Here is a 25,748-nt window from a genome sequence, read left to right as displayed (position 1 = left end):
GACGGTCCGTGCTGGTCGACCGTAGTTTGTGTCAGAGGCTGGGTAAGGGAAGTCTCGATCCACGGACACAGACCACGGACCGTGGTCTGACCTACAGACCGTGGGTCGAGACTTAGCCGATTTTCTAAGCTAGGTTGGGGAGGGGTTGCAGTGGTGAACCACGGACCACCAGCACGGGACGTGGTCTGACCTACGGTCCGTGGATGGCAACCGTGGGTTGCACCTGTAACTTCTCAAAATCTGCATTTTGGTCTAAATAGGAAACGGGGTGTTACAAATATATTTTCTTTTTAGTAATGATGTGAATGTACTCGCTATTTTCTCATAAAATTATATATATTATTAAAAAAAGCTTTTGCGCACCTCAATTAATTTCACAATACTTCCAAAGAGTTGTTGTTTTATAGATCCAAGCCTTTTGAATTGTTCTACATTGTGGACTAACGTTTTTAATTGAACCATAAAATTCTTTCACAATAGTAATGAAAACTTACTTCATTTTTTTGTTAAAGAACAAAATGAAATTCAAATGGAGATGAACAAAATGTCACAGATTTTATTGAAACTATACCATAAATGGCTCATGCCATATTGATCTTTTACAACAGAGAGATGACTTCCTGTAAGGATGACAATGGGGCGGGGAGGGGTGGGGCGGGAGTGTCATGACTATACACTGACTGGTGCATTATGAGACAATCAATACACAGTTGTCTTTAAACTAAGCTGTAGAAACTTGTGCGCACAAGTAGACAGCTGCATATACGTGATCAGCATCATCAATGATCCAGTCTACTCGGTAAAACCTTTGCTGTAAAATGATGGAGTTGAACTATACAAGAAGAACACAAGCCTTGACCTGAAAAGGCGGAAATGAATCACACTGTTACAATGAAAGCAATTTGCATAGGAAAGACGAGCAGTTTCACGAGTTCTAGCAAGTCAGCAGAAAGAACACTAAATCTTTTATGAGTCTGTCAGTGGCGGAGCCATCTTGTTCCAAGGGGTATTGATCGACACCCCTTCACTGAAAGATTACACCGAGGAAATAGGTGAAAAAATAGTTTTTATGTTTATATACTATCTGTTGAATCCCCCTGGCTTCTTCGTGTGTATACTTTTCTATGTTTTGACTCCCCTTAGTGAAAACATAGCTCCGTCACTGAAGTCCGTCGAGGTACTAACAAATGCATGAGCAGGTAAAACTTCTGCAGTATAATTAGGTAATATGGCAATAGAATCTGTCAAATATGTTCACGCATGCAAACTACTTCATTGGGTGGGGGGGGGGGGGGGGGGAAAGGCTCATTTTCAGTGCACTATACAAGAAGAACACAAGCCTTGACCTGAAAAGGCGGAAATGAATCACACTGTTACAATGAAAGCAATTTGCATAGGAAAGACGAGCAGTTTCACGAGTTCTAGCAAGTCAGCAGAAAGAACACTAAATCTTTTATGAGTCTGTCAGTGGCGGAGCCATCTTGTTCCAAGGGGTATTGATCGACACCCCTTCACTGAAAGATTACACCGAGGAAATAGGTGAAAAAATAGTTTTTATGTTTATATACTATCTGTTGAATCCCCCTGGCTTCTTCGTGTGTATACTTTTCTATGTTTTGACTCCCCTTAGTGAAAACATAGCTCCGTCACTGAAGTCCGTCGAGGTACTAACAAATGCATGAGCAGGTAAAACTTCTGCAGTATAATTAGGTAATATGGCAATAGAATCTGTCAAATATGTTCACGCATGCAAACTACTTCATTGGGTGGGGGGGGGGTGGGGGTGAAAGGCTCATTTTCAGTGCAATAAACTATAGCAAGTAGGACACTTTGCAGTCAACAAGATGTAATACAGCACAATTCAAAGAAGATACTACAAACATCTGCTTGAGTATAACATGTATTTACCTTTAAACCGGAGACGAATAGGCCGTGATGAATAACAGCACCATTTTCCAGATTGATATTTATAATCCAATCTGCTTCATCCATAAAGACCACTTAACAGCCTCAAGAAACTTATCATTTTTCCGTAATGCATTGATTAGGTTAGTGTAGGTTATTCGATCAGGTTCAATTCCATTTTTGCGCATTTCCTTGACCAAATCTACTGCACGTTCAACCATTCCAGCAATTCCATAAGCCTTTATCAATGTGTTATAGCTGCACAAATCAGGTCCAATTGATCCTGATTCCTTTAATTCTGCCAGTACATTCGAAACTTCTTCAATCCAACCTAGCTCGCCATAAATGTTTATCATAATGTTGTAAGTGTAATGATCAGAAGAGTGACCAGATTCCTTCAGTCTTTCCAAGACATTACGGAATTTCTCCATTTGTCCTTCTTTCCCATAGGCATCTAACATACAATTGTAGGCTTCAAGAGAAACTGAAAAGCCATTGAAGTGCATTTTCTTGACAGTTGATGACATATTCTTGAAGTCTTTGCTTCTCCCATATGCAGCTATGAGAGTGTTGTAAGAGATAACATCAGCCAAACCACACTTTTTAGCCATTGAAAAAACCTCTCTTGCTCTTTTGAAGAGTCTGGATTTCCCATATACGTCAAGCATGACATTAAAGGTGACTGTATTAGGTAAGAATCCACGTTTAAGCATCTCATCGAAAAGCCTCGAAAGCTCATCAACTGGCAGTGCACGGGCACAGCAGTTTATGACACAGCTGTACATTTCCTGATCCCAGATGACTCCTCTTTTCACAAGTTTGTAGTAAAGATCTGCCAATTTGTCCTTCTTGTCACATCGCTGGTAGATCCGGAGCATATCACGGAGCAAATATGTGTCTGGAACAATGTTTTTTTGTTTGTCCATATCATCCAACACAGAGCAGGCTTCTTCTAAGGCTCCAGATTTCATATACATCCTTACCACAACACTGAAAGTTATTGTGTCCAATTTGACATTTGAATTCTTCAACATTAGATAAAGCTTTTCAGCTTCAGCAAAATTGTTGTTTGTACTGTAAATGTCTATCATAGTGCATATTATATGTAAGTTAGGCTTATCAGATTTTGGCATACAAGTGAACACTTTCACAGCATTCTCTGGATGCCCAAAATCTTTGCATGAGCAAATTAACAAATGGTACAAGTTGTCCTCAAATAAAGCATCCTTCCACTGCTTTTCCCGTAAGACTTTTAACGCATCATCTATCATGCTGTTTTTCACATAAGCCATCACCAGACTTGAACAAGCTATCTGGTTTCTCAAAACATGATCATATAAAGAACCTCCCAAAATTGAAGGAACTTCACGAATGAGTTCAAGCTTCTCATATGCTTGCAAAAGAATGCCAAGGATGGTTGACTTTTCGCCGCCAGTGTGCATCATTTCCTCAATAGTTCTAACAACATCCACTTCGTCTCCATGCTTGACTTGTAAATTTAGCATTGTGTACAAATTAGACGAGTTTGGCTTGTGTCCAAGTCTTTTCAGTTCCACATAGTATCTATTTGCTTCCTCATAATTGTCTGTCCGACCCCACCCTTCTATCATAGACCTGTAAGTTGTTTCATCAGGATCCACTCCAACCCTTTTAAGGTCACCAAACAAGCGTTGTGCATCAAGCATGTTGGAAATCTTCCCATATCCAGTGATCAATGTGTTGTATGCAACTATATTTGGCGAAAAACCAGCTTCGTTCATGGAAGCTAAGACCTGCTCAGCCTCGAGTAACTTGCCTTGTTGACAGTAAGCATTAAGCAGAACCAACCAATTCTCTAGATTCAGAATTACTTCATCTTTCCTCAAAAAGCCAATGATTTCTTCTGCTTTATCATACAATCTCATTCGCGTATATATCGTCAACATAGAGGAATATGCAGACTGGCACATAATTTTGAGATTCCTCATCATTGAAAATGCAAATTCTGCTTCCTCAACATGCCATCCTTTCTGATAGAGAGCCATTAGCATCCCAAAAGTCGCTATATTTGGCTGAACTCCATTTTCCAACATCATGTGAAACCACTTAGCACCTAACTCCACGAGCCCTTTTTTATGACAAGCATAAATAAGGGTATTGAAAACTTGATATGTAAGCTTACAACCTGACTCCATACTCATTTCCTTAATCATTCCCTCCGCCCCATCCCAATCGCCTCTTCTCCCCAAGACGCGGAGTATCAAATTATAGGCAGTAACATTTTGCTTTAACTTCCCATTTTTCCTCATCCATCGGAAAAAACTCAACGCTTTCCCATCATTTCCCCTTTCGAGCTCTTTCAATATTGCATTGCACTGATCCAAACTTGAGTCAGACCCGATATTCTCATCAGGAAAATCAACCCCATTTTGGCTATCTATCACACTCTCATCACTATTTACATCAAACGCAATCATGGGATTTTCTTCCATTCCATTTTTCCTATCTTTCAATCTAAAACTAGACCTATGATTCGAGTCTCTCGGTACCTTCTTCACCCTCCTAAATCTTTTCCAAACATTAAACTTCCCTTTCTGAGAATCCCTCCCAAGATTTGGTCTTTCAGTAACAAAACTGTCATTTCCTAACTCACCTTCAAAACCATCAACCCCTTCATTATCTAAACTCAACTCAGAAGTCTCTAATTCCTCAGTTTCTAATCTTGAAACTCTAATGTGCTTCAAATTACAAAATGGGCTAACCACAAATGCACCACCACCCAAAAATGAGGGAACCCAACACTTAGAATCAGTAAAGTTCAAAGCTTTTACTGTGCAATTTAGTTTCTTGGATTCCCATGAACTATCTACATAAAGGGGTAATTTCAAAGAGGCCATGAAGCAGAGTGGCCTCAAGAAAAGCTGACAACTTCAGCATCAATTCATCAAGATTCCAAATTTATTAAAAACAAACTCAAAATTTAGCTAAAAGGGGTTGGTGGGGAGTAATCAAGATTCAAAATTTCACAAAAAGCAAAACCAAAATTTAGCTAAAAAGGGTTGGAGGGGGAGTTATCAAGACTCAAAATTTACAAAAAACAAAGTCAAAATTTAGCTAAAAGGGGTTGGTGGGGAGTAGTCAAGATTCAAAACTTCACATAAAGAAAATCAAAATTTAGCTAAAAGGGGTTGCTTGGAAGTTATCAACATTCAAAATTTACAAAAAAACAAAGTTAAAATTTAGCTAAATGGGGTTGGTTGGGAGTTATCAAGATTAGAGTTTTGAGGGCTTACCTTCAAGATTAGGCAAAAAAAAAATGAGAAAAAGGGGGAAACTTTTTGAGTTTTTGAGAGGATAATGAAAAGTAGAAATAGTGAAGCAGTGGAGTGGAAAATTTTGGGATTTTGATTTTGAGAGTTTGAGCTAGTGGTGATTGTTAGAAGATGACATGGAGACTACCTGCAACATTCCTTTTACCCTTTTGTCTTCTTGCTACTTGCTAGTAAATGGGGTTTTTCTTTTTATTGGGAAAAAAGAGGCAAATTAGACATTTTCTAATTTTTTTTTAAAAAGTGGGATACGAGAAGGGATTGCAATGTGGGAAATCGAACCCTCACCAATAAGGTGAGAGTTTAGGTAGCCAACCAACTGAGTTTAGACATTTGGTTGGCCATCAAAGTAATTACATTCGTCAATTAGATATACCTTTAATATATATTATTTTGCATAAAATTGTATGTTTGATATAAAGCAAAACTATAGACTAAGGTCTATTATTTTGATGGACGATTATTTTTGTCAAAATGTATGTTTTATGTATGTTATACAATGATATACAACAAACATATGTATGAATGACTATTATTTTGATGGACGATTATTTATATCAATTTTTAAAACTAAAACCTTGAACCCTAGACCAAATGTATTAAAAAAGATTAACCTAAGTTTGGATTATTATTATTTTTTCTGCAATTTGGGAATATGAATTTAAAATCACTAGTAATGATATAGCAGCATGCATGGACAAAATTAGTGTAGAGTTTTGTGGTTCTTGCTAATTTTATATTTAAGTTGGTGATGTTTGTTATAAGAAAGACATATAAATTAGTTTTCCTTTTTTATGATAGTGATAAAATCATTTATGAGCTTCTTCTGAAGCTAACAAACTAGTCCATCATAAATTTTTTCAAAATAGTCCAATAACATTATCGAGTCCGAATTCAAAAGAATTACTTTTTTCAACAAAAAATGTGAACATCAAAAATTACTTATACATCACAATCTTCTCTACATATAGGACACGTGTTATTTTCCGATAGCCACGTAAATAAGCAACTTCTATGAAATATATGTGAACAAGGAGTAATCACGACAACGGATTTTTCTTCAAACATCTCAAAACAAACCGAACATATATCTCCCAATTCAAAATTCATAACATTCTCCTTTTTCAATTTCGTAATCTTCAATCCGCTTTTCACTTCTATGAATTCTTGATTTTTCCCATCAAAAGCCTCAATCTTATTATTAAATCCCTTTCTCTTGGTCAAAAAATCCAACAAAGTATCCAAAATTTCTTGAACATTAGGATCATTGAAAGTATATTCTACTTCAATTACAAGAATATTTTGCACTTCAATTTTTCTCTTTTTACTAACCCCAACACAAGATTCTTGAACCCCATCAACTTGTAAACAAAATTCGCCTTTGTCATCATCATGATCATTAATGAGTGTTTCGTACAAATCAGTTAATCGAAATTTACAAATATCATCACAACTTTTTGACGAGATATCAAATCTTCCACTTTGCATGTCAACATCTATTGCCACAACAATTTTGCTAAACTCATCATCCACATTACTCAAAAAGTTCAAATTTTTACCAAAGCTACTCGATAAATAATTATAAATTGTGTTAGCTAAATGTGGAATCGTGTCTTTAAAGAACAATTCCGATAACCTTAAAGCAAAATCAATACTTTCAACAAATTTCTCCGGAGTTTCACAAATCTTCAAAGGTTGAACACTTTTCTTGAAAGTTGTCTTTTTTGATTGTCCTCCACGATTTTTAGAGTCACAAGTTCGAGGTCTAACGATCCTAATTCGATTTGTTACCCTTAAAACTAAAAATCCAAATCTCGATGACGATCCTAATTGGTGATGATGAATAATAACACGATTTTTAATCATGTTTTGCATCCAATTAAACACCCTTATTTTAATTGCCTTGATACTTTCACTTTGATATACCATTGTTTGTTTTCTTGAAAATATTTTTTTTTTGAATTAAAAGTGAAATATATATAGAGGTAAGACATATATTATTACAAGGAAACTTATTATAAATAACGTTTTTTTATTTGGAATAGGAGAGATTTAATACCATTCCAATTTAAATTAGGAGTCCTTTTATTACGCGGTTTCATTTTTTAATTCAATCTATTTTTAACCTGTTCAATTTATTGGTACCTACATATTTATGACCATATAAGGAAAGAAAGTTTTATTGGGCATATATTACAAACATATTATTAAAAATAAATAAAGAATTTAAAACTTAGTAAGAGTTGAACGATTTGAATTATGATGTTGAAAAGAATAAATAATTTTAATTATTTAATAAGTCGAATGTTAAAACACATTTTAATATTCAGATATATATATTAAAGTTCAAACGTAGTCTGTATTTTAATTATGATTCTTAATAGCTATTATTAATATATACTACGTACTATTTTTATTACCCAAAAAAAAAAAGATACGTTTTAGGAAATTTTTCCTATTTTTGTATTTTAAAACAATGCCATATTTAAAAAAATGCCATAAACAAACTTACCTTAAATAGGATTGGGATTCTTATTCCCAAATAAAAAAAAGGAAAAATCACTTCTATATATTTGTTTTTGCTCCTTTTTAAGTCATTGTCTGAACTGAGTCAACTCATATTGAAAGCTCTACGAGTTCGATATAATGGCTTTCAAGGAAGAAAGTGTCAATCCATCTATTGTTCTTCATATTTCATCCCATGAACAACAAAACCATAATGAAGAATGTTGTCCTAACAATTTTTGTTGTGGTCAACTATTCAATAATTATCCATATTTAATAACTTCTCTCTTTTTTTATTGGTTGTTTTTTAGTATTATGTTGTTTTACATTATATCTCATGAAATGTCTTTTCCCAAATTTTCTATTGAATCAATCATACTTCATCCATATTGTTTCGTAATATTTCATATCGGTTGTTTTAATGGATATAACATTTGTATAGATTATTTTTGTTTTCTATCGTTACATAATGTCACACATACAACAATTTGAATGATAAACCTACCATAAAATTTGAGTAACAAACAAAACAAACATGTTATTTAAACTAACAATACAATACAACGAGTAATAACCATTCAAACAAGGTGTAGGTGTGATCGTGCCGTTATCTTATTCTTCTTCTCGTTTTGTTATTGCTTACTATCTACGTATTAGTCTTTTTCTACTCATACCTTACTTTTCTTCTAGGTCTTATCCTTCAAATGGTTGATTCATGACATTATATAATGACGAGAAACAATACAATCGATTCAAACATTGTATTCATCAAAATAATACGATACATTATGAAACGATAAGTAATCACCATCCAAACAAGGTGTAGTGATCTCTTTATATTGTTGACCTTATTTTCACCCGACAGTATTTGTGTTCTATTTAAGTTTATACAAAAGCTGTTGAAACAACCTCTTACATACATGGATTGCGTACAATAAACTCATGTGGTCCGATCCTTAGCTTCCTCGAACCATGTACGTAGCGGGAGCTTAGTGCACCAGGCTCCCTTTTTTACCATCTTCCTATCAAACAAGTAAAAAGAAAACCCTTCCCTAAGGCATCCACCACTTGAAACTTTTCACTCTCAGCCATCCAGAAATTCTATCTGATTTACAAGTACTGAAATTCATGAAGCACAAACATAGGGATGGCAAGAGAAGTAGAATTCATTCTCAAATCATATAATTGCAACACAACTTTGGTTCCATTTCATACTTGCTTTAGATGATAAAATCTTACAACTCATAAGCGTGGCATCGAGTTTTTATAAAAAGATCACAAGCTAAAGATAAACAAGCATCAGCTTGGAAAAAGAAAAAGAAAAACAGAACTAAGAGTCACTAATTAGTTCCAAACTAGGCATAGATGTTCCTGCTAAGAACGACTTGACGAGAGTGAGAGCTTGTTTCGGTCTATGCAGAGCAACTTCATGTCCGGCGCCTCTTACTGTAACAAATGTCAGCCCTTTGTACTCCTGAGTCCATCCTCCAACCTGTTTAACGCATTAATGGTATGATAGTAGTTTGACGTGATCAGAATTGATACTAAATCAAGAAATAAGCAATTGCAGAGCTATAGACAGATTGAATTTGAGGTACTTCATGAAAGACGACAAAATTGAGCAATGAAAATACCTGTCCATCATCATACCAAGCGCGCCAAGGAGCAACAGTTGGCAATTTTAGAGCATCTATGCTGTAACGGGTTGATGTAACTGGGATCACAGCATCTGTGTCACCACTGCCATAAAATTAAACAAACAAACATTCCTCGCGATATCAGCATTTTGTCAGCTCACATTAGTGGTAAAAGTGCCTATAATATGCTGAAAAAACATTTTGAGGTTCGCGCAATGATGTCTGCAAGCAGTCTTGAGTATATATCAGAGCTTTTAGATTCTATGTTTCAATTGAAACCAAGTTTAACTTTCTTATCATACTTCAGCCCCTTAACATCCTCAACATAACTACTTATCAACTTTGTTTGTAATACTAGTTTAACAAACTATTTGGAGTTTCAAAGTTTCCTCTCTCTTTCTCAAAATAGTAGGTTATTAAACAATCGGATGAACAATAATTGGCATATAGAGAATGTTGTAGTTTGTTAGGCAGGTTTAACACTAACTTAAATGAATACCATCAGAATTGTGAATGTTGCGTACAATTCTGCTTGAAACAAAACGACTACTAGCATTAACTGTAACAAAATGACTACTAAAATCGCAATGCTTGCCAACTTATCAAGTCAATGTGAGAAGAGAAGGAAAAGCTTAGCATTAGGATAAAAGCATACCTAAAAACCCAAATACGAAGACCTGACTTTATCAATTCACGATAGACATCCAGCACTGACATGGGAGAATCCTTCCAACCGCTGGATACTTCTTCACTGCAAGAAGAGAAAATGAGTAAATACATAGCTCCTACCTAGTATATGACATGTACAATTGAAAGACAAAAGGGGCTAGCTCACTGATTCAATTAACCTACACAATAATGCATTTTTCATTTTGACTCATATATAATAAAGACATTGCATGAGATCCCCTTCAACATCTGTAAACCCCCATGGACTTTTAGTTTTTTCTTTCTTTTAGAAGGCAAGCAGCCCTCAACATTTCAAACCAACCATCATCCATTTACACTTCTTTTTTTTATAACCATGGTGCCCGGTCAGCTTGCACACTCCTCGACTAATACCACGAGGTACCTGCTAACTCCCAAGTCCCACCAGCACATGTATCCACCAGAGCTTGGTTAGATGGGAAGAAATCATCTAGTGTTTTTTGTCTCTGTTGGGTGTTGGGACTTGAACCTGAGACCCCATGGTTCTCAACCCATTTCATTGACCACTAGGCCGCACACTTGGTTGCCCGTTCATTTACCATTCTTATCCTGTAGTTTTTATTTTGTTATGTATGGGGACAGCAATGAAAGAAAAGAGAGAAAATCAAACGGAAGTGTAACTTGCTGCTGAAGAAGAGAAGAAACAGCGAGGTTGCTGCTTTTTTCAGTGAGTAGGTGTTGGAAGAGAAATGAAAATACCTGCAAGTTACCCATTTGAATGATGAGTTTCTCTTATGAACATGAAGAGCATTCTGAACTTCAGGAAGATTGAAGTAGATTTTCGAGTGCTGCTCTGTACATGGATCATAGCTTCTTCTGAGATGGCCTATACTCTATTTAAAGGCATAAAATTTTATCAGTGATCAAAATAGTGATAAGTAAATCTTTTTCAAAAGTTTAATTTCAATCATTTTGAAGCAGCATGTTATCCAAGTTTAGAATCACATTTTCAATCAAATTTAACAGGTATATACTGAAAACGTCGCATGTTGATAGCATCTCAATCATCCTACAGGAAAAAATGGAAAGTAATAGAAGAAAGTGTGATTAAACCATTACCATTCCAAAAAATCATGTTTACTCACTACTCAGACAATGAACACTATAAGTGAATAGAGTTAAAACTTTATAACTGAAGTTAACGTGGGAATAAAGTCCCAGTCACTTACATTGCTCTTTCTGAGCAAGTGGTTTAGTATACTAAATTTGGCTGTGCATGCTGGAGTGAAGATGCTGTAGCTATCAATATTTCCGATTTCTTCATTAGCCTGATCAAGAATCTTATCACACTGCTCTGAGGGTCTCAAATATGATTGGTCGTGGCACAAAGCATTCGCCTGCTTGTATGTTTGGTCAGAAATCATTCCAGCTGACCACATGAATTGAAATAATCCCAAGTGATCATTATAGTCATCAGTCAAAGCATTTCCAACCTGCAACGTTCATTACCTAGTGTTAGTACTATACTACACAAATGCAAATGTTTTGTCTTTGATAATCTTATATGTATGTGTGCATTGGGTTGAGAAACAAGCGTGCATACCATGAAACCTTTTAAGTTGATCACTTGCGTCTTTAAGCCATGGTTGTGCCTCACAATAGCTTGACTTAGCTGAGGAACATAATGCCCTGGTCCACAACCACGAATAAGTAAACCACAGTTGTTTCAGTAATTGAATGAGCTACCCAAGATAACAGCAACAAACCCAGAATAGTCCCACAAGTGGGATCTGGGGAAAGTAGAGTGTACGCAGACCTTACCCCTACCTTGGCAGATACAGAGGTCATTTCCAATAATCCCTCGACTCAAGCAAAGCAAAAATACAAAATTTATGAAGACATAAGCAGTAACAACAGCAATACAGTAAGAAAACAGAGGCATATATAAGAGACAACAAGTAGTAATAGAAAACTAAGAATGAGAAATACTGAAATAGTGAAATGAAAAAATTACCAAAAATAATACTAATACTACTACCAGGAGAGACAAGACGCGAAACTATTTACTACTAGCCTTCTACCCGAATCCCTGACCTCCACAATTGTTGCTTGTATAAATCCTATCAAATGTTGAGAGGCTAGATAATTGTTGACATCCAAACATCTTTAAATATTAGAAATAAATCATATGAAGAAAGATCTTTCCCGAAAACAGACAATAGGCAACAATAATTCAATGCCTAGAATAAGATTAGAGGCTGTATGGTGAATTGTCAACAGACAACTTGAAATTAATAAACTCAAAGGAATGCTTATACAGAAAGAGGGAGAATATCAACTAGTATATCAAGTGAAATGACTTGATACTCCAGAAGTCCTCTTGCTTCCTTTTTCCTTTTAAATTGTCAACTTCAATTTTCTCTGTTTGAGACAAACCAGAGGGCATGAATATGTACTGTCAATTAGAGCAGCGAGCAAATGACATCAATTAGTGGGTTGTAAGGCAGTAAAGGATCTTTATGACTCCATCTATGTAATAAATATACAAAAACAATCGAATTCCTGGAATGCTTATGGATTTCCTCCATAAGCATAAATAGACATGTAATTTCATCTTGATGACCAGCTACTTATCAACAATGCACCCGATATATTTGGTCACCGTCAATTGACTAAGGGATCTAATCATATTGCACTGGATACAGCTAACCAGTAAATGTTCGAAACCTAAATCTCACAAGTAGATTAGAAAAATAATATTACCAGCATAGCTCTCTCCTGAAATATAAAATTCTCTTCCTTTATATTCTGGAAATCGTTCAAGCCACTTCAGTAAAAATACAAGGGAGTCCGCAGCTGTAATGCAACAACAACAATTGAAGAAAATTTAATACATGTTTACAGATATATACGGACAATAACCTAAAGAAAAACACTCAAAAGGTCATATGACTACCTGTCCGAGTGTCACCATTGTTGAGATGATCAGATGAAGTGTTTGAATAGGAATAACCAACTCCAACAGGCGAGTCGAGAAATAACACGTTTGCAGCTGCAGAAACAGATAACTGAGTCAGACTCCATCCTGATAAGTTCCTAAAACAATGCTTCAGACAATTATGTCCAAAGACCAAATGTATACATACTTCAGAAGCAATGTGCCTCGGGGTAAAATTGTCGAGTAAACATGGAATATCTGGTGAATTTCTAACCTCTATTGTTTGAAGAAACACTGGCTTCCTATAACTACTTAAGTCAGGCAAGGTAAAACTGGGTCAAAGAATCCGTACATAAACTAATCTGACTAGAAAGTGAAACCATCCTCCATCAATGCCTAATGACATCATTTTCCCGATACAATAAGAGTAAAATCCATCTTTGAACACCAACAAGAAGACAATTGTATAGACCGCAGTACTAGCTAACAGAAGTTGATACTCGGTCGCCCCCTCCTCCCCCCAAGAAAGTTATTAGTCCTTTCCCTTAAAATTTACAAAAAAAAAACCATTACAACAATCAAATGTAACCACAACAACAATCTCTTTGGTATCACATCAATCGGTAAGATACCAGAGCAAAAACAATAAGCCTTGATTCTCCAGTGACATAATTTAAGCTTCCTCTCCAAAACGAAATTCGTTTTGAACCATTTACAACCACATGTGAAATCTAAGAACAACTATAAAGTTTGCCCATCACTTACATTCTATGTTTTGACACTGCTAAAGTTTTCTTCTTAAGGTTGGACACACTGAAGTGAATCCCATGAAGTGGGCACATGAATGTATAAGCATATATTATACATCTCATAAAAATGATATTTATGACGAGCATGCTTAGAAAGGTAAAATCCCTCAACAGTAGAATAAGTTTTTATAGCAAAAAGAAGGGGCATTATGAAACATACCTAAGTTCCAAGAGTAAGGATTCCAATAGAGGGTCTTGCCGTCTTTCTCAATATGAAAGGGTCCAAGTTCCTCAGCTAACCCAAAGGCAATCGACGAACATCCTGGACCTGTAAGAACCCATAATCAGTAATAAACAAATCATTGGCACAATCAACCACATTGAACAACCATTTTATTGGAGGAAAACGATCATCCAACTTCAACAATATGGGAATTGATGACTCTTCAACACTGACAAAGCCAGGAATTTTCATAAGGGGATTCAGAAGTAGCAATCTTTTAACCCCTTTGCCACTTCACTAGAATTTTCTCTTATGTCAAGAGGATTCAACAGCTTATATATACCTGAAAAACGAATTATTTATTGTCCTATTTGCACATTACTATTTTTCAACCTAGTTCTGCCACTACTCTTTAATTTTTGTTATATACAATAAAACAATCAAACAAAGACAAGCTCAAAGAGAACAAGAAAATGTAATCAAACAAAGAAAGGGCATAATGTGCAATCTTTTAACCCCTTTGTCACTTCACTAGAATTTTCTCTCATGTCAAGAAGATTCATCAGCTTATATATAACCGAAAAACAAATTATTTATTGTCCTATTAACACATGTATAATTTTTCAACAAAAATCCCCTCTTTCTTCAGCCTCGTTTCACCATTGCTCTTCAATCAGAGGCGGAGCTAGGTGGGGGTTCATGGGTTCGGACGAACCTAGTAGCTTTTATGTACACCCTATATTTGTACTAGAAAATTAATTAAATATATATGTATATTAATTTGTGAACCCCTAACAACATTAATTGACGGTTATTAACGAAATTTAGAACCCCCAAACTCTTAATCTTGGCTTCACCTCTGTCTTCAATTTTTGTTATATATATATATATTTTTTTTTTTTTTTTTTTTATAACCAAGAAATCCGTCTGTGACCCGCCCTTTGGACCAATCACAGCCTTCTAAACTCGGTGGATAATGGGCCCGCCCCTCTACCCTTCTCCACTTAAATACCGGGCTTCGCTTTGCATGGTGTGGGGCTTGAACCTGCGACCTAAGCCACAAATCCTCCACCTTTTGTCATATACAACAAAAACCAACAAAACACAAGCCAAAGGAGGATAAGAAAATGTAACTAGAATGCAATTGTAAAGATATAACAACTGAGCCTACTCAAACTCAAAAGCTAACTCTTGATGGGAGGATAATCCAAGTCCATATAAACAACCATCATTCCATTCCTCAACCAATGTAGGACTCGAACACTCCCTTCACGCTCAGGCCTAATTGAAGCATGGACCAGGAGCCCCTGATACCATGTAAAGATATAGGACTTGAACCTAACTCAACCCTAAAAGCTAGCAAATCACCTGTCCATTCCCAAACCAATGCGGGACTCTAACCCACTCTAACAAACAAGATATATATAACCGAAAAACGAATTCTTTATCGTCCTATTAGCACATTATATTTTTTCAACATAATTTCAGTACTGCTCTTCAATTTTTGCTATATACAACAAAAGAATCAAACAAAACAACAAAAAACCAACCTAACACAAGCTAAAAGAGAACAAGAAAATATACCCCTCCGTCCCAATTTAAGTGTCTTACCTTACTTTTCAATATGTCCCAAAAAGATTGTCTATTTACAATTCCAACATTGCATGTGACAAATTTAAGACCACAACATTCAAAAATCTATCTATATTTCTTAAACTACGTGCACAGTCAAACTTAAGATACAATGCAAACAAACAAAAGAAAGATTAAAACTTTGGGATGAGCTGCAAACCTCCATTGAGCCAAAGAACAAGAGGCTTTGAAGATGGATCATCAACAGCTTCAAAAAACCAATAAAAAAGAGCTCTTTCAGATTCCTCATTTACAGTAACATAACCAGAATAATGTGCAAAGTTCACATTAAACCCTTGACCAGGAAGCTTAGAAACTCTGTCTAATAGTTTTTGTGCATTTGGGGTTACAGAAAAACTACCAGAAATGAAAAATAAACCAAGAACAACAAAAACCCAAATGAGATTTAACATTTTCTTGGTGGAAATTTTTATTAACTTGTAGAAAAAATGAGGATAATGGGGTATATAAAGATCATATTTTTTTCACTTTTTTAAATATGGTGTCAATTATGATTTTGTTAACGTAACGATTAGATTTGTTGTTGCAGTGTCGTGCACATGATTCATGATTTCCTTTGTTTGTTTGTCTCAAAGTTTTTACTTATTTCGATTAATTTTATGATATATGTGTTACTTTTAGAAATGGAGTTAAAATTTAAAGTTTATAAATTTGAAATTAATAATTTGTATATATTTAATAATTTTTTTATTATAAGTTAAAGGTTTGAATCAAAGTTATTGAGTTAAGTCAAATCAGAATTAACATACCAACTCGTACATTGGCCATTTCCTACTAGAAATATGTACCAAAGTAATTTTATATCAAAGTTAGAACAGATGAGAAGAATATCTAGTATTTACGAGGAGTTTTAACGTGAGATCTCATAAATATTAGGAAATTTTACAAACTACAAACACATAAAATTTTAAATTGGTCCTTACATCTTAAATTATTTGTTGGGTTTCTTTTTTACACGTTCCTTAAAGAACATTAATTAAGAGAGAATTTTGTGTGTTTTACTTTTGTTTTATATCTTAAGCTAGTATCTGTATTCTCCAACTTTAAGCGTGTATAAATAGATATTTAAATTTATTTTAAGTTGAACAAGTAGATATATGAATTGACAATCCTATATATATTATATCACATAAAATACACACACATCTATATACGTGTTCAACTTTATACATATTTAAGTATCTATTCGCATACTTTTTTAATGGCTATTTTAAACCAATTTATTAACGTAAGGATTGGTGTTGCTTTTTTGTTGTTGTGCACATGATATGCCTGTTTTTGTTTGTTGTGCTGATTAAAAAGCTATGTGGCTTTTATGACATGATTGTTGCAACTTGCAACCTCCCTTATGTATGATGGAAACGTGTATATGGTGCAATTGGTTCACTAAAAGGTAGGACAAAGATTGTTTTTTTCCTATTATATACTCCATCATACGCATAAATACATAAATATATCGTTTTATTTAACATTAACGATTTTAATTTTGAGTATATATAAGTGTACAATTAAATTTATATAAAATTGAACAGGTAAACATATAGATCCTACTTGACGTTCTATGCGATGTGGCGTCCCTAAAACATATTATGCCATAAAAATAACCATGTTAAGGATTATTAGCACTTTTGACATGTAACTAACTGAAACGTGAACTTTTGATCATTTTACTTGTGAATATCCACTAATTTACCATGATTATTACCTATTATTCTTTCGCTTAATTACTGATGTGTTATGTTAAAATTGTACTAGTACTATTTACTCCATATTTCACATAGAATGTGCTCTATTTATACAAGTAGATGCATGCAAATTAAGTATAAGAATAGTCTTAGATACTATTTAAACAACTTCCTAATTATATGTACTACAATAGTCTTGTGAACATGTATACATATATAAGAAGTATTATTTTGACCGACGTAAAAGTGTTCAACTGACCACTCATGTCGTAACTCTACCCAAAACACTGGCATTTCTATAAGTGCCAATACTTAGGTAGCATTATTTTACATATAGAAAAAGTAGTAATATGTGCTATATTGAAACTAAAACATAGCATATAGCAGAATTGCAGAGACAAACTCCTATAGCTCCACTTATTAGCTAAGTTGCTCGGACTCTCTAAAAATATTGTCGTATCCTTCACAAATATACTATATTTGGAGGATCCCACATGCACCCCTCGACAATTTTGAAGAGTCTGAGCAACATAGCTTATTAGACTCCTATCATTTTTTTCACAAAACTACAAGACATTTCATAGAACTCCAAGATACACATCTCAATGAATCTGCAATAAGCAATTCTCCATCTTTTCTTGAAGATCAAAGTGCCAAAAAATGCCCAAAAACCAACTATGTATCCCAAACCAACAACAGCAAAGAACCATACTTTCTCAAGTTTATCTTCATCATCTGTTTCCCCTTCATCATTTCCTCCACTTTGTGATGTTGTCGTCGTCGTAGTCCTATCACCAACACATTGTTCCAAAGGAGGACCACAAAGTGCAACATTTCCTTGAAAAATTGTTGGATCAACTTTGGTTTGAAACTGAGTACTAGTAGGAATTCTTCCTGTCAACTTATTATATGACAAGTTCAAATGACTCAAAAAGTCTAATGTAGCTAAGCTTGGTGGGATAGTACCTGATAACTGATTTATTGAAAGATCTAACGTTTCAACCCAACGTAACTTTCCGATATCTGTTGGTATATGTCCTGTCAAATGGTTCATAGACAAGTTCAAGGTTCCAAGTTTGTGTAAGTTTGTTAACTCTTCCGGGATTTCACCAGACAAACTGTTGCTCGAGAGGTCGATACTGTTTACTAGGTAAAGGATTCTATCATAAGAAAGTGTTCTTCCTTTTGCCTCAAGCTTCAATGTACCTTGATATTGTTTAGCTTCTACATCAGTTAGCTCAACCTTGAACCCTTCCAAGTTTCCAAAACAGGACGGGACAGAACCGGATAAGTTGTTTCCTGAAAAGTCTAGTATGTGAAGACCTGAAAGGCTACAGATTTTTAAAGGAATGTGACCGAAAAACCTGTTGTTCCTTACACTAAGGATTAACAGTGAACTCATTGTTTCCCCTAACCAAGCTGGGATTAGCCCTGACAACTGATTGTTACTAAGATCAATGTTGATCATTTTCGTGCAATTTCTCAAACTCAAAGGCAGTTCTCCAGAGAGATTGTTGCCTGAGAGTCTTAAGAACATCAGACTAGCAAGAGAGCCTAGTGAGTGTGGAATTTGTCCGGATAGGCGATTCTCTGACATATCTATCCAGTAAAGATATGGTAACTTACCCCAGAAATCAGGAACTTGGCCGATAAGTTGGTTGTTATCGAGGGCTAACGTAGTTAACTGATTCATATCACCTATGCATAAGGGAATTGTGCCATTTAGATTGTTCCTGGAGATGTCCAAGTCTCCTATATTGGGAAGTGCTTCATAAATGTTGAGAGGAATAGGTCCTGAAAACAAGTTATCCCTCAGATACAATGTTGTAACATTAGAAGACCATAGTGGGAGAGGTCCCTCAAAGCGATTAGTGCTTAAATCCACATTGGCTTGAAAGTTGAACTTGAATTTGTTTGGAACTTTCCCTGTCAAGTTGTTGTATGCCATGTCTAGATTATCAAGCTTCAAATCCAACTCTACAAACCAATCAGGTACCGCATCAGAAATCCCCGCGGTATTGAGTATTAGGCTGGTGAGCTCATTCTGATCCTTCAGCCAATGTGGGAATTCAGGACCTAATTGGCATGACTGAATAGTCAAGAATGTCAGCCTGAATGAAGGATTCCAATTCGGGCTGATATCGAATGCCAAGGTAATATTTTTACTAAGTTTCATCCCAACTGAAAACTCTTGCAAGTTGGAAAGATACATCAAATGAGCTTCAGTGACAATACCATCCCACATATTCTCCGAGATATCCAACGAGACCAACGACATGAGCTGGCCGATACTCGTGGTGATGTTCCCACTCATTTTGTTAGATGTGAGGTAAAATGTCTCCAAGGATGATAAGTTCCCTATACTTTCAGGTATTGTGCCTGTCAGTGAGTTATACCTCAGCTGAAGATGTTTCAGTTTCCTCAAGTTGCCTAATGCATCAGGAAGATTTCCTGTCAATTTATTGAAACTCAACTCCAATGTCTCTAAGCTATTGCTTTGGCATTCAGATAACGCATCGATGAACTCGATTATGTCTCCACTGATGTTGTTGTAAGACAGGATCAAACTCTTCAAATTACATAGTTTCCCCAAGCTCCTCTTGAGTGTCCCATTGATACCGTGGTTCGAAGACAGATCAAGATGTTCAAGGAAAGTGAGCTTACCAAACTCATCAACAAGTTCACTACACATATTGTTGGAGCTTAAGTCAAGATACACAAGGCTACTAAGTTTAAATATCCATTGAGGGAATGTACATGAACTAAAAGCATTGTTGGAAAGATCAAGTACCAAAAGGGAAGTAAGATTTAGTAATGGAAAAGAAGAAGGAATGTTTAAAAGTTGACATCGAGGCAAACGCAACTCCAACAGAGAAGGAACATGATCATTGATTATTTGAAGCCAAGAATTAGTATCTTTACTAAGATCTAAGCCTCCTAAATCAAGAACTTGCAAATTTGAGAGGTTTTTAAGGAATGAAGAGACTAAACCAGTAAAAGATGCACCAGATAGATTGAGATACCTTAGTTCATTAAGGCGACCGATGAATTCCGGTACTTTGATTCCTTCAAAATTGTTCATGCTTAAGTCTAAGTATCTCAATTGTTGTAACTTAAGTAAAGATGGATTAATCACACCTCTCAATTCATGTTCTGTTGAGTATTTGTTCCTAAGATCAATCTTTACGACATGTCCGGTCTTGTTGTTACATGTTACACCAAGCCATTGGCAACAATCTTGTTGATCAATCCAAGAAGATAGCCTGTCTGAAGGATCTGTGAGATTTTCTTTAAGGTTTAGAAGTGCATTTTTCTCTGTTTCAATGCAAGAGGTGTTAGTAGAGGAAACAAAGTGATGGTTTATGCAAGTGAAATAGAAAAGTTGAGATAACAATATGAGAAAGATAAGTTGAAGTGAATTGTTCTTCATATTTGCTTGTTTGTGAATGAAGTAGGAAGGAACATCTCTTGTCATTTATAGGCATAGTATGATGGTCACCTAGTAGTCGCGGTTGAGAACCATGAGGTTTCAGGTTCAAATTCAGTGGGGACAACAATAGTAGATGATGTCTTCCCACCGTTCCTAGCATTGATGGACACAATGACTTGGTACATGTGGCTAGTGGAGGTGATAGATATCTCGTGAATTTAGTTGAAGTACGTGCAAGCTGGCCAGACACCACGGTTATCAAAAAAAAATTAAGCTAGTATTGACCAAGACAAAAGAAGCATTTTGGAAGTAGAGTCTTGGTCTTTGTGGTGTCAAGTCAATAATTCTTTTGGTGAATGGACTGCTCTCCATGTTTCAATCACTTTAAAGAATCATTTGTCTGGCTAAATATTTTCTACTTTCACACTAGGGCTTGTTTAGAAGGGGTTATAGTCAATCCCGAACACAACGCTTAGCGTGTTAAAAGCACCTAAAATAAGTCAATTTAACCAGACACCTAGTGTCATGCCCCAAAATTTAACTAAAAGTGTTTGCTACGCAACATTCTGGTCATTTCTAGTTCGGATCCGAGCTACGTAGGATCAAGGGGATTCATTTGAACTTCCTTTGACGGAAAATTATATTGTTTATATATGATTAAATTATTATTTTTATGCATATATAAAATAGATGTTGAACTACATTTGACTTTTTTATGTATTTATTTCTTCATATTTTAAATTTCGTGAAAAATCTGACTCTACTGCTAACATAATAGTTGGAAAGTCTTAGTCCTTGTGGTGTCAAGTCAATAAGTCTTCTTGTGAATGGACTCCAAGTCAAACACTTGAAAGAATCAATTGTCTGGCTAAATATTTTCTACATCTACACCTGGGGTTGTTTGGATGGGTTTATAGTCAATTTCAAATGCTTAAAAATACATAAAATAAGTCACTTCACACAGAGGTCTAGTCTCATGCCCCAAAATAGTGTTTGCTATGTGATATTCTGAAAACTGAAAAAAAAGTTTTTGAAAATATTTTGGGGTATAATCACATTTTGGTTGTCAATGGATCTTTTATCAAGATGAACAATTTAAAATAACAAAAAGTTTAATATTTGATAGTTGTATTGAGAATGACCGTAAAGGTGGAAACGAGATCATATATTTTCTGTTGATATAACTCGCTAAATAATTCTAATTTTTTTTCCATCTCTTTTTTTTAACAAATACATCTCGACATATCTATCAAATACGATTCTTGATTATTCAGACCTTAATAGAATATATGTTAGAAAATTAGATAATTCACTATTTTTTCCTTTTTTAAAAAAAAAATAATCTAAAATTCAATTAATAAAATAACAAACAAAAGTATTCGGTTATTGATGAAAAAAATGGAATTTGGTTGGGCTGGGTTCCAATCTATTGTGGAATCACTGTTCTTAATCATGTAAAGCATTAAATGGGCCATGCCCAAATCCTGTGGTGGATTTGTTGACAACTTGTCACAAAAAAAAAAATCAATATATAACAAGTTGACAACTTGTAACAGTTTAACACGATAGGTAGAATTAATATTATCAAATTTATCGATCTTTTATAATTTTGTGAACAATTAAGTAATACATGCAAAAAAAATTCTGCAAGGCATAAGTTATATTTCACTTAAGTAGATTCGCAGTCTTTGACTTATTGAAATATCTCGAACTTTTGTCTTATAGGCAAAATCAATTTATGACCACAACTTATACCTGATAGGCAATAAAAGTTGTCTTGCAGATTTTCCGAAGTAAAGGTTATTTTTGAAAATAATTTGCTAAGCGCGGACTAAAAGTTCAAAATCATCCATTATGAAGGTCATTCATGTAATTTGCTCTTTGAAACATCTACATAAATGTCTAAAGGCCCATATGGAATTTGGGCTTTAATTGGGCTATATGCATGGTCTTGGACAACTATGTGATTGAGCCCAATGGGCCTGTTCTTTCTTTGGGTCAACTATGAGATTGAGCCCAAATGGCATGTTCTTTCTTTGGGCCAACTATGTGATTGAGCCCAATAGTTAAACATTGCACAAAAAGCGGTTCAATAAAAGTCAAAATTTATAAAGTTGTTAAAGATAAGTTGCCTCGATCGATCTGAGAATTGAACTGCAAAAGCCAAACTTCATAATTCAAGTTCGTTCGAATATAGTTCAAATTTATACCTCGAGTCTGAAGTTTCAATTTTGACAGTTCAAACTTCTAACTAAAGTTCAGACCTTTAATATGAATTTAGGCTTTCGTATTTCATCTAAAGACGAAGAAACACCAACAATGATAATAGGTGTGATTTTATGTTTGGCAAAATGCTATATTGTAAATAATTTTTAAGAACTAAATATATTTTATGTTTTAGGTAGAAATGCTAGTGCCATTTCTACCCAAAGGTAAGCATCGGACTCAAATCTATAAGCATTGCTATTTGATTGGACGCAAAATTAAAATACTATATTTGACTTATATACTATATTATTAATAGTAAAAAAAAACCTAATTTAAAAGTTTGTTTAAAGTAGTAAATTAGACAACACATTCAAAATTTAAATTTGAAATATTAAAATTATGAAGGTTCTATAAAAATAGGATCGTGTTTATAATTTTGAATGTCTCAAATTAAAATCATATAATTATTGGGAATTTGTTAAAGTTTTCATTTTCATTCATCTATAAACAATACATAATACATAAATAGACACTACTACCATTTGAAAATATGATTTTAAACCAATATGAGTTGTGATGCAGTGATGGGACTGCTCTATCCTTAATCAGAGGTTTCGAGTTCGAGCTCTGTGTATGGAGAAAATTCTTCTAGTAGCACCACCCCCGAATGGGCCATGCAAAGCGCCACCCAAATTTAGTCGGGGCTCCAATGAGGACACCGAACCGTGTGGAAAAAAAAATGATTTTAATAAAAATAATACAAATTGTGGGAAATTGCTTTGAGATGGCTTGGAGACCAAGTTCTACATGGATTTCATAACTAAAAAAAAAAATCAGATTCAAATTAAATTTTTTTCCAGGCCACCTAACTTTAGCCTTTATTTATTAAAATTAAAATAAGACTTTTTATTCACTTTTGGTCAGAAGTATACTGCTAATGACTCAGAATGATCTGTATGAAATTTCTTCATCATTTCTCATATTAAACCTAAAAACTTACAATGTGAGAATATTTTTATTGGTTATTATTTTAATCAATAGAATTTATTGCATGAATTAATTATACCAAAATTATTAGATCATTAAATACAATTTATAGCTTAATAACATCAGACCAATTCAAAAATTATATAACAAAATTTGGTTTGGAAAGATCAAATAAATCATGTGATAATAGATGATATTAAATGAATCTTTGATTACTGCCGTGTGATAGTTGAGATTCTTTCCTCACTTAATTAGATGTCTCGAATATCAGAGGCAAGGCTATAATATTCGATATAGGTTCAGACGAATCTAATAACTTTTGCTTAATTAGATTTTGTGTATATATATATATATTTGGAAATTCTTTATATTTCATCTGTTTCATTTTACTTGACCCGTATATCAAAAATAGATATTTTATTTTACTTGTCCATTTTAGCAAATCAAAAGAGTTATGAAACGAAGGGATTATACGGTTGACAAATTTACCTCTAATTAAAATTTTCTTAAGGCGTTTGTCAAGTCAATATGAGTCAAGTAATATGAAACTAAGGGATTATATTTTAATTATGAACTGAGCAATCAAAATAAGTTATGAATTTTTGTAGCATATTCAAAACTCAAAAAAAAAATCTTAGTTTCATCTTTGGCAAGTATGAGCCTTGTGATTGAAGAATATTTCGATTAGAAGTGTTTCACTCTCTTAATGGACCTACTATAACGTGAATCTAAATTAATTGAATCAGTAGACATCGAATACCAAATGACAAAACTTGCCCTTCTAAACCTATTGACTTATGCAAAAATGACTTCATAGTGTGTCTTTATTGAAACATTCCATTCCATTTTATTTTATTTTTTTCAATATAGAAACAAAGTACTTGTACTCACAGAGATAAGAAGTGACTTTTCAATAATATTTTTATTTTTATTTTCCTCACATGTATATACTCTTGATGGCCCATAATGTTTATATGAAATTTCTTCACCATTTCCCCACATAGAATCTACAAAATTAGAAATATATTAGTGTAATTAACTTATGCAATATTAGAAATTATATTTTTTTTAAACGGAAATTTAAATAGATCAGTTGATTAACTATTTAATCTTTTTATTTTGTTGGTGTGGGTTTGTTTCCACACCTTACAATGACTTCTCCATTTCCCCTCCAGCTTACGCCTTATTAAAAAAAAGGGACACTTTCCACGAGTAAATCCTTAGTAAAAATTGATTTTCAAAAAATATTTTTTCCATTAGAATTGGACCGTGGAAAAAAAAATTGATTCTTGAAAGTTTTTCGTGATTTCCCCGTTATAATAGTTAGATATAAGTTCTTGTGAATTTTTCTTTAAAATTATAGGAAAACATAACAAATTTTTCATGAAGCTGGAACTAATTTGATTACGATTGAAGAGATTTTATTCATTCTACGATAAAAAAAAAAAAATATTTTGGGTTGTGGCAGAATATATTGAATTTCTTCATCCTTACTTAGAGGTTTTGAGTTATACTCTTGAGAATAAACACAATCATGGACCAATAAAGAGCATTTTTCCTTTTTAGTAAGCCTTATGCAAAACGATTTCAGATTAATTAAAGTTTTTAAACTGATATAGAATATCAAGTGAAATATTTTTTTAAAATATTTGTAAAAGGAGGTTTGTGTCCCTTTCTCATTTTTAATACTTTTGGATGCAACAATGTCTCCATCAAATTCTGCATATTTGATATTCCCATGTGAGTAAGCAGCCATGTTATTTTATCTCTACTCAATGATAGTTACTTTTGGAGGTTCTTCGTTTCTTCTTTATAACTCTTTTATCCCTCTTTATTCCCTTTTATTTTGGGGGGGGGGGGGGGGGGGGTTTA

At 34.3% G+C, this 25,748-nt stretch overlaps 3 protein-coding genes across 4 annotated transcripts; all 3 read right to left on the bottom strand.

Annotated features, from left to right (window-relative positions):
* Positions 1-530: 530 nt before the first annotated feature.
* On the bottom strand, positions 531-5,358 carry LOC102600654 (pentatricopeptide repeat-containing protein At4g30825, chloroplastic). Of its 2 annotated transcripts, none has more exons than XM_006343540.2 (2): positions 1,909-5,358; positions 531-859 (listed from the first exon to the last, which is right to left on the bottom strand). In XM_006343540.2, exon 1 carries the CDS (start codon positions 4,779-4,781, stop codon positions 1,968-1,970), a length of 2,814 nt encoding a protein of 937 aa, XP_006343602.1. In that variant the 5' UTR covers positions 4,782-5,358; the 3' UTR covers positions 531-859; positions 1,909-1,967. The 2 variants fall into 2 exon arrangements, with proteins under 2 accessions (XP_006343602.1, XP_006343601.1); XM_006343539.2 differs by lacking the exon at positions 531-859 and adding an exon at positions 1,315-1,346.
* Positions 5,359-8,883: 3,525 nt separating this feature from the next.
* Positions 8,884-16,045, bottom strand: LOC102601568 (serine carboxypeptidase II-2). The gene is made up of 10 exons (XM_006343542.2): positions 15,706-16,045; positions 13,911-14,018; positions 12,960-13,055; positions 12,767-12,859; positions 11,607-11,692; positions 11,233-11,496; positions 10,763-10,896; positions 10,011-10,106; positions 9,353-9,458; positions 8,884-9,210 (listed from the first exon to the last, which is right to left on the bottom strand). The coding sequence occupies exons 1-10, from the start codon at positions 15,956-15,958 to the stop codon at positions 9,049-9,051; spliced, it is 1,398 nt and encodes a 465-aa protein (XP_006343604.1). The 5' UTR covers positions 15,959-16,045; the 3' UTR covers positions 8,884-9,048.
* Positions 16,046-17,492: 1,447 nt separating this feature from the next.
* LOC102585901 (receptor-like protein 12) lies at positions 17,493-20,726 on the bottom strand. The gene has a single exon (XM_006343664.2). It carries the CDS (start codon positions 20,724-20,726, stop codon positions 17,790-17,792), a length of 2,937 nt encoding a protein of 978 aa, XP_006343726.1. The 3' UTR covers positions 17,493-17,789.
* Positions 20,727-25,748: the final 5,022 nt, after the last annotated feature.

The sequence above is a fragment of the Solanum tuberosum genome, unplaced genomic scaffold (assembly GCF_000226075.1).
Source record: "Solanum tuberosum cultivar DM 1-3 516 R44 unplaced genomic scaffold, SolTub_3.0 scf00047, whole genome shotgun sequence".
In the NCBI taxonomy this organism is placed as follows: domain Eukaryota; kingdom Viridiplantae; phylum Streptophyta; class Magnoliopsida; order Solanales; family Solanaceae; genus Solanum; species Solanum tuberosum.
Note: the sequence above shows the minus strand (reverse complement) of the source record. Positions and strands in the feature narration are given on the sequence as shown.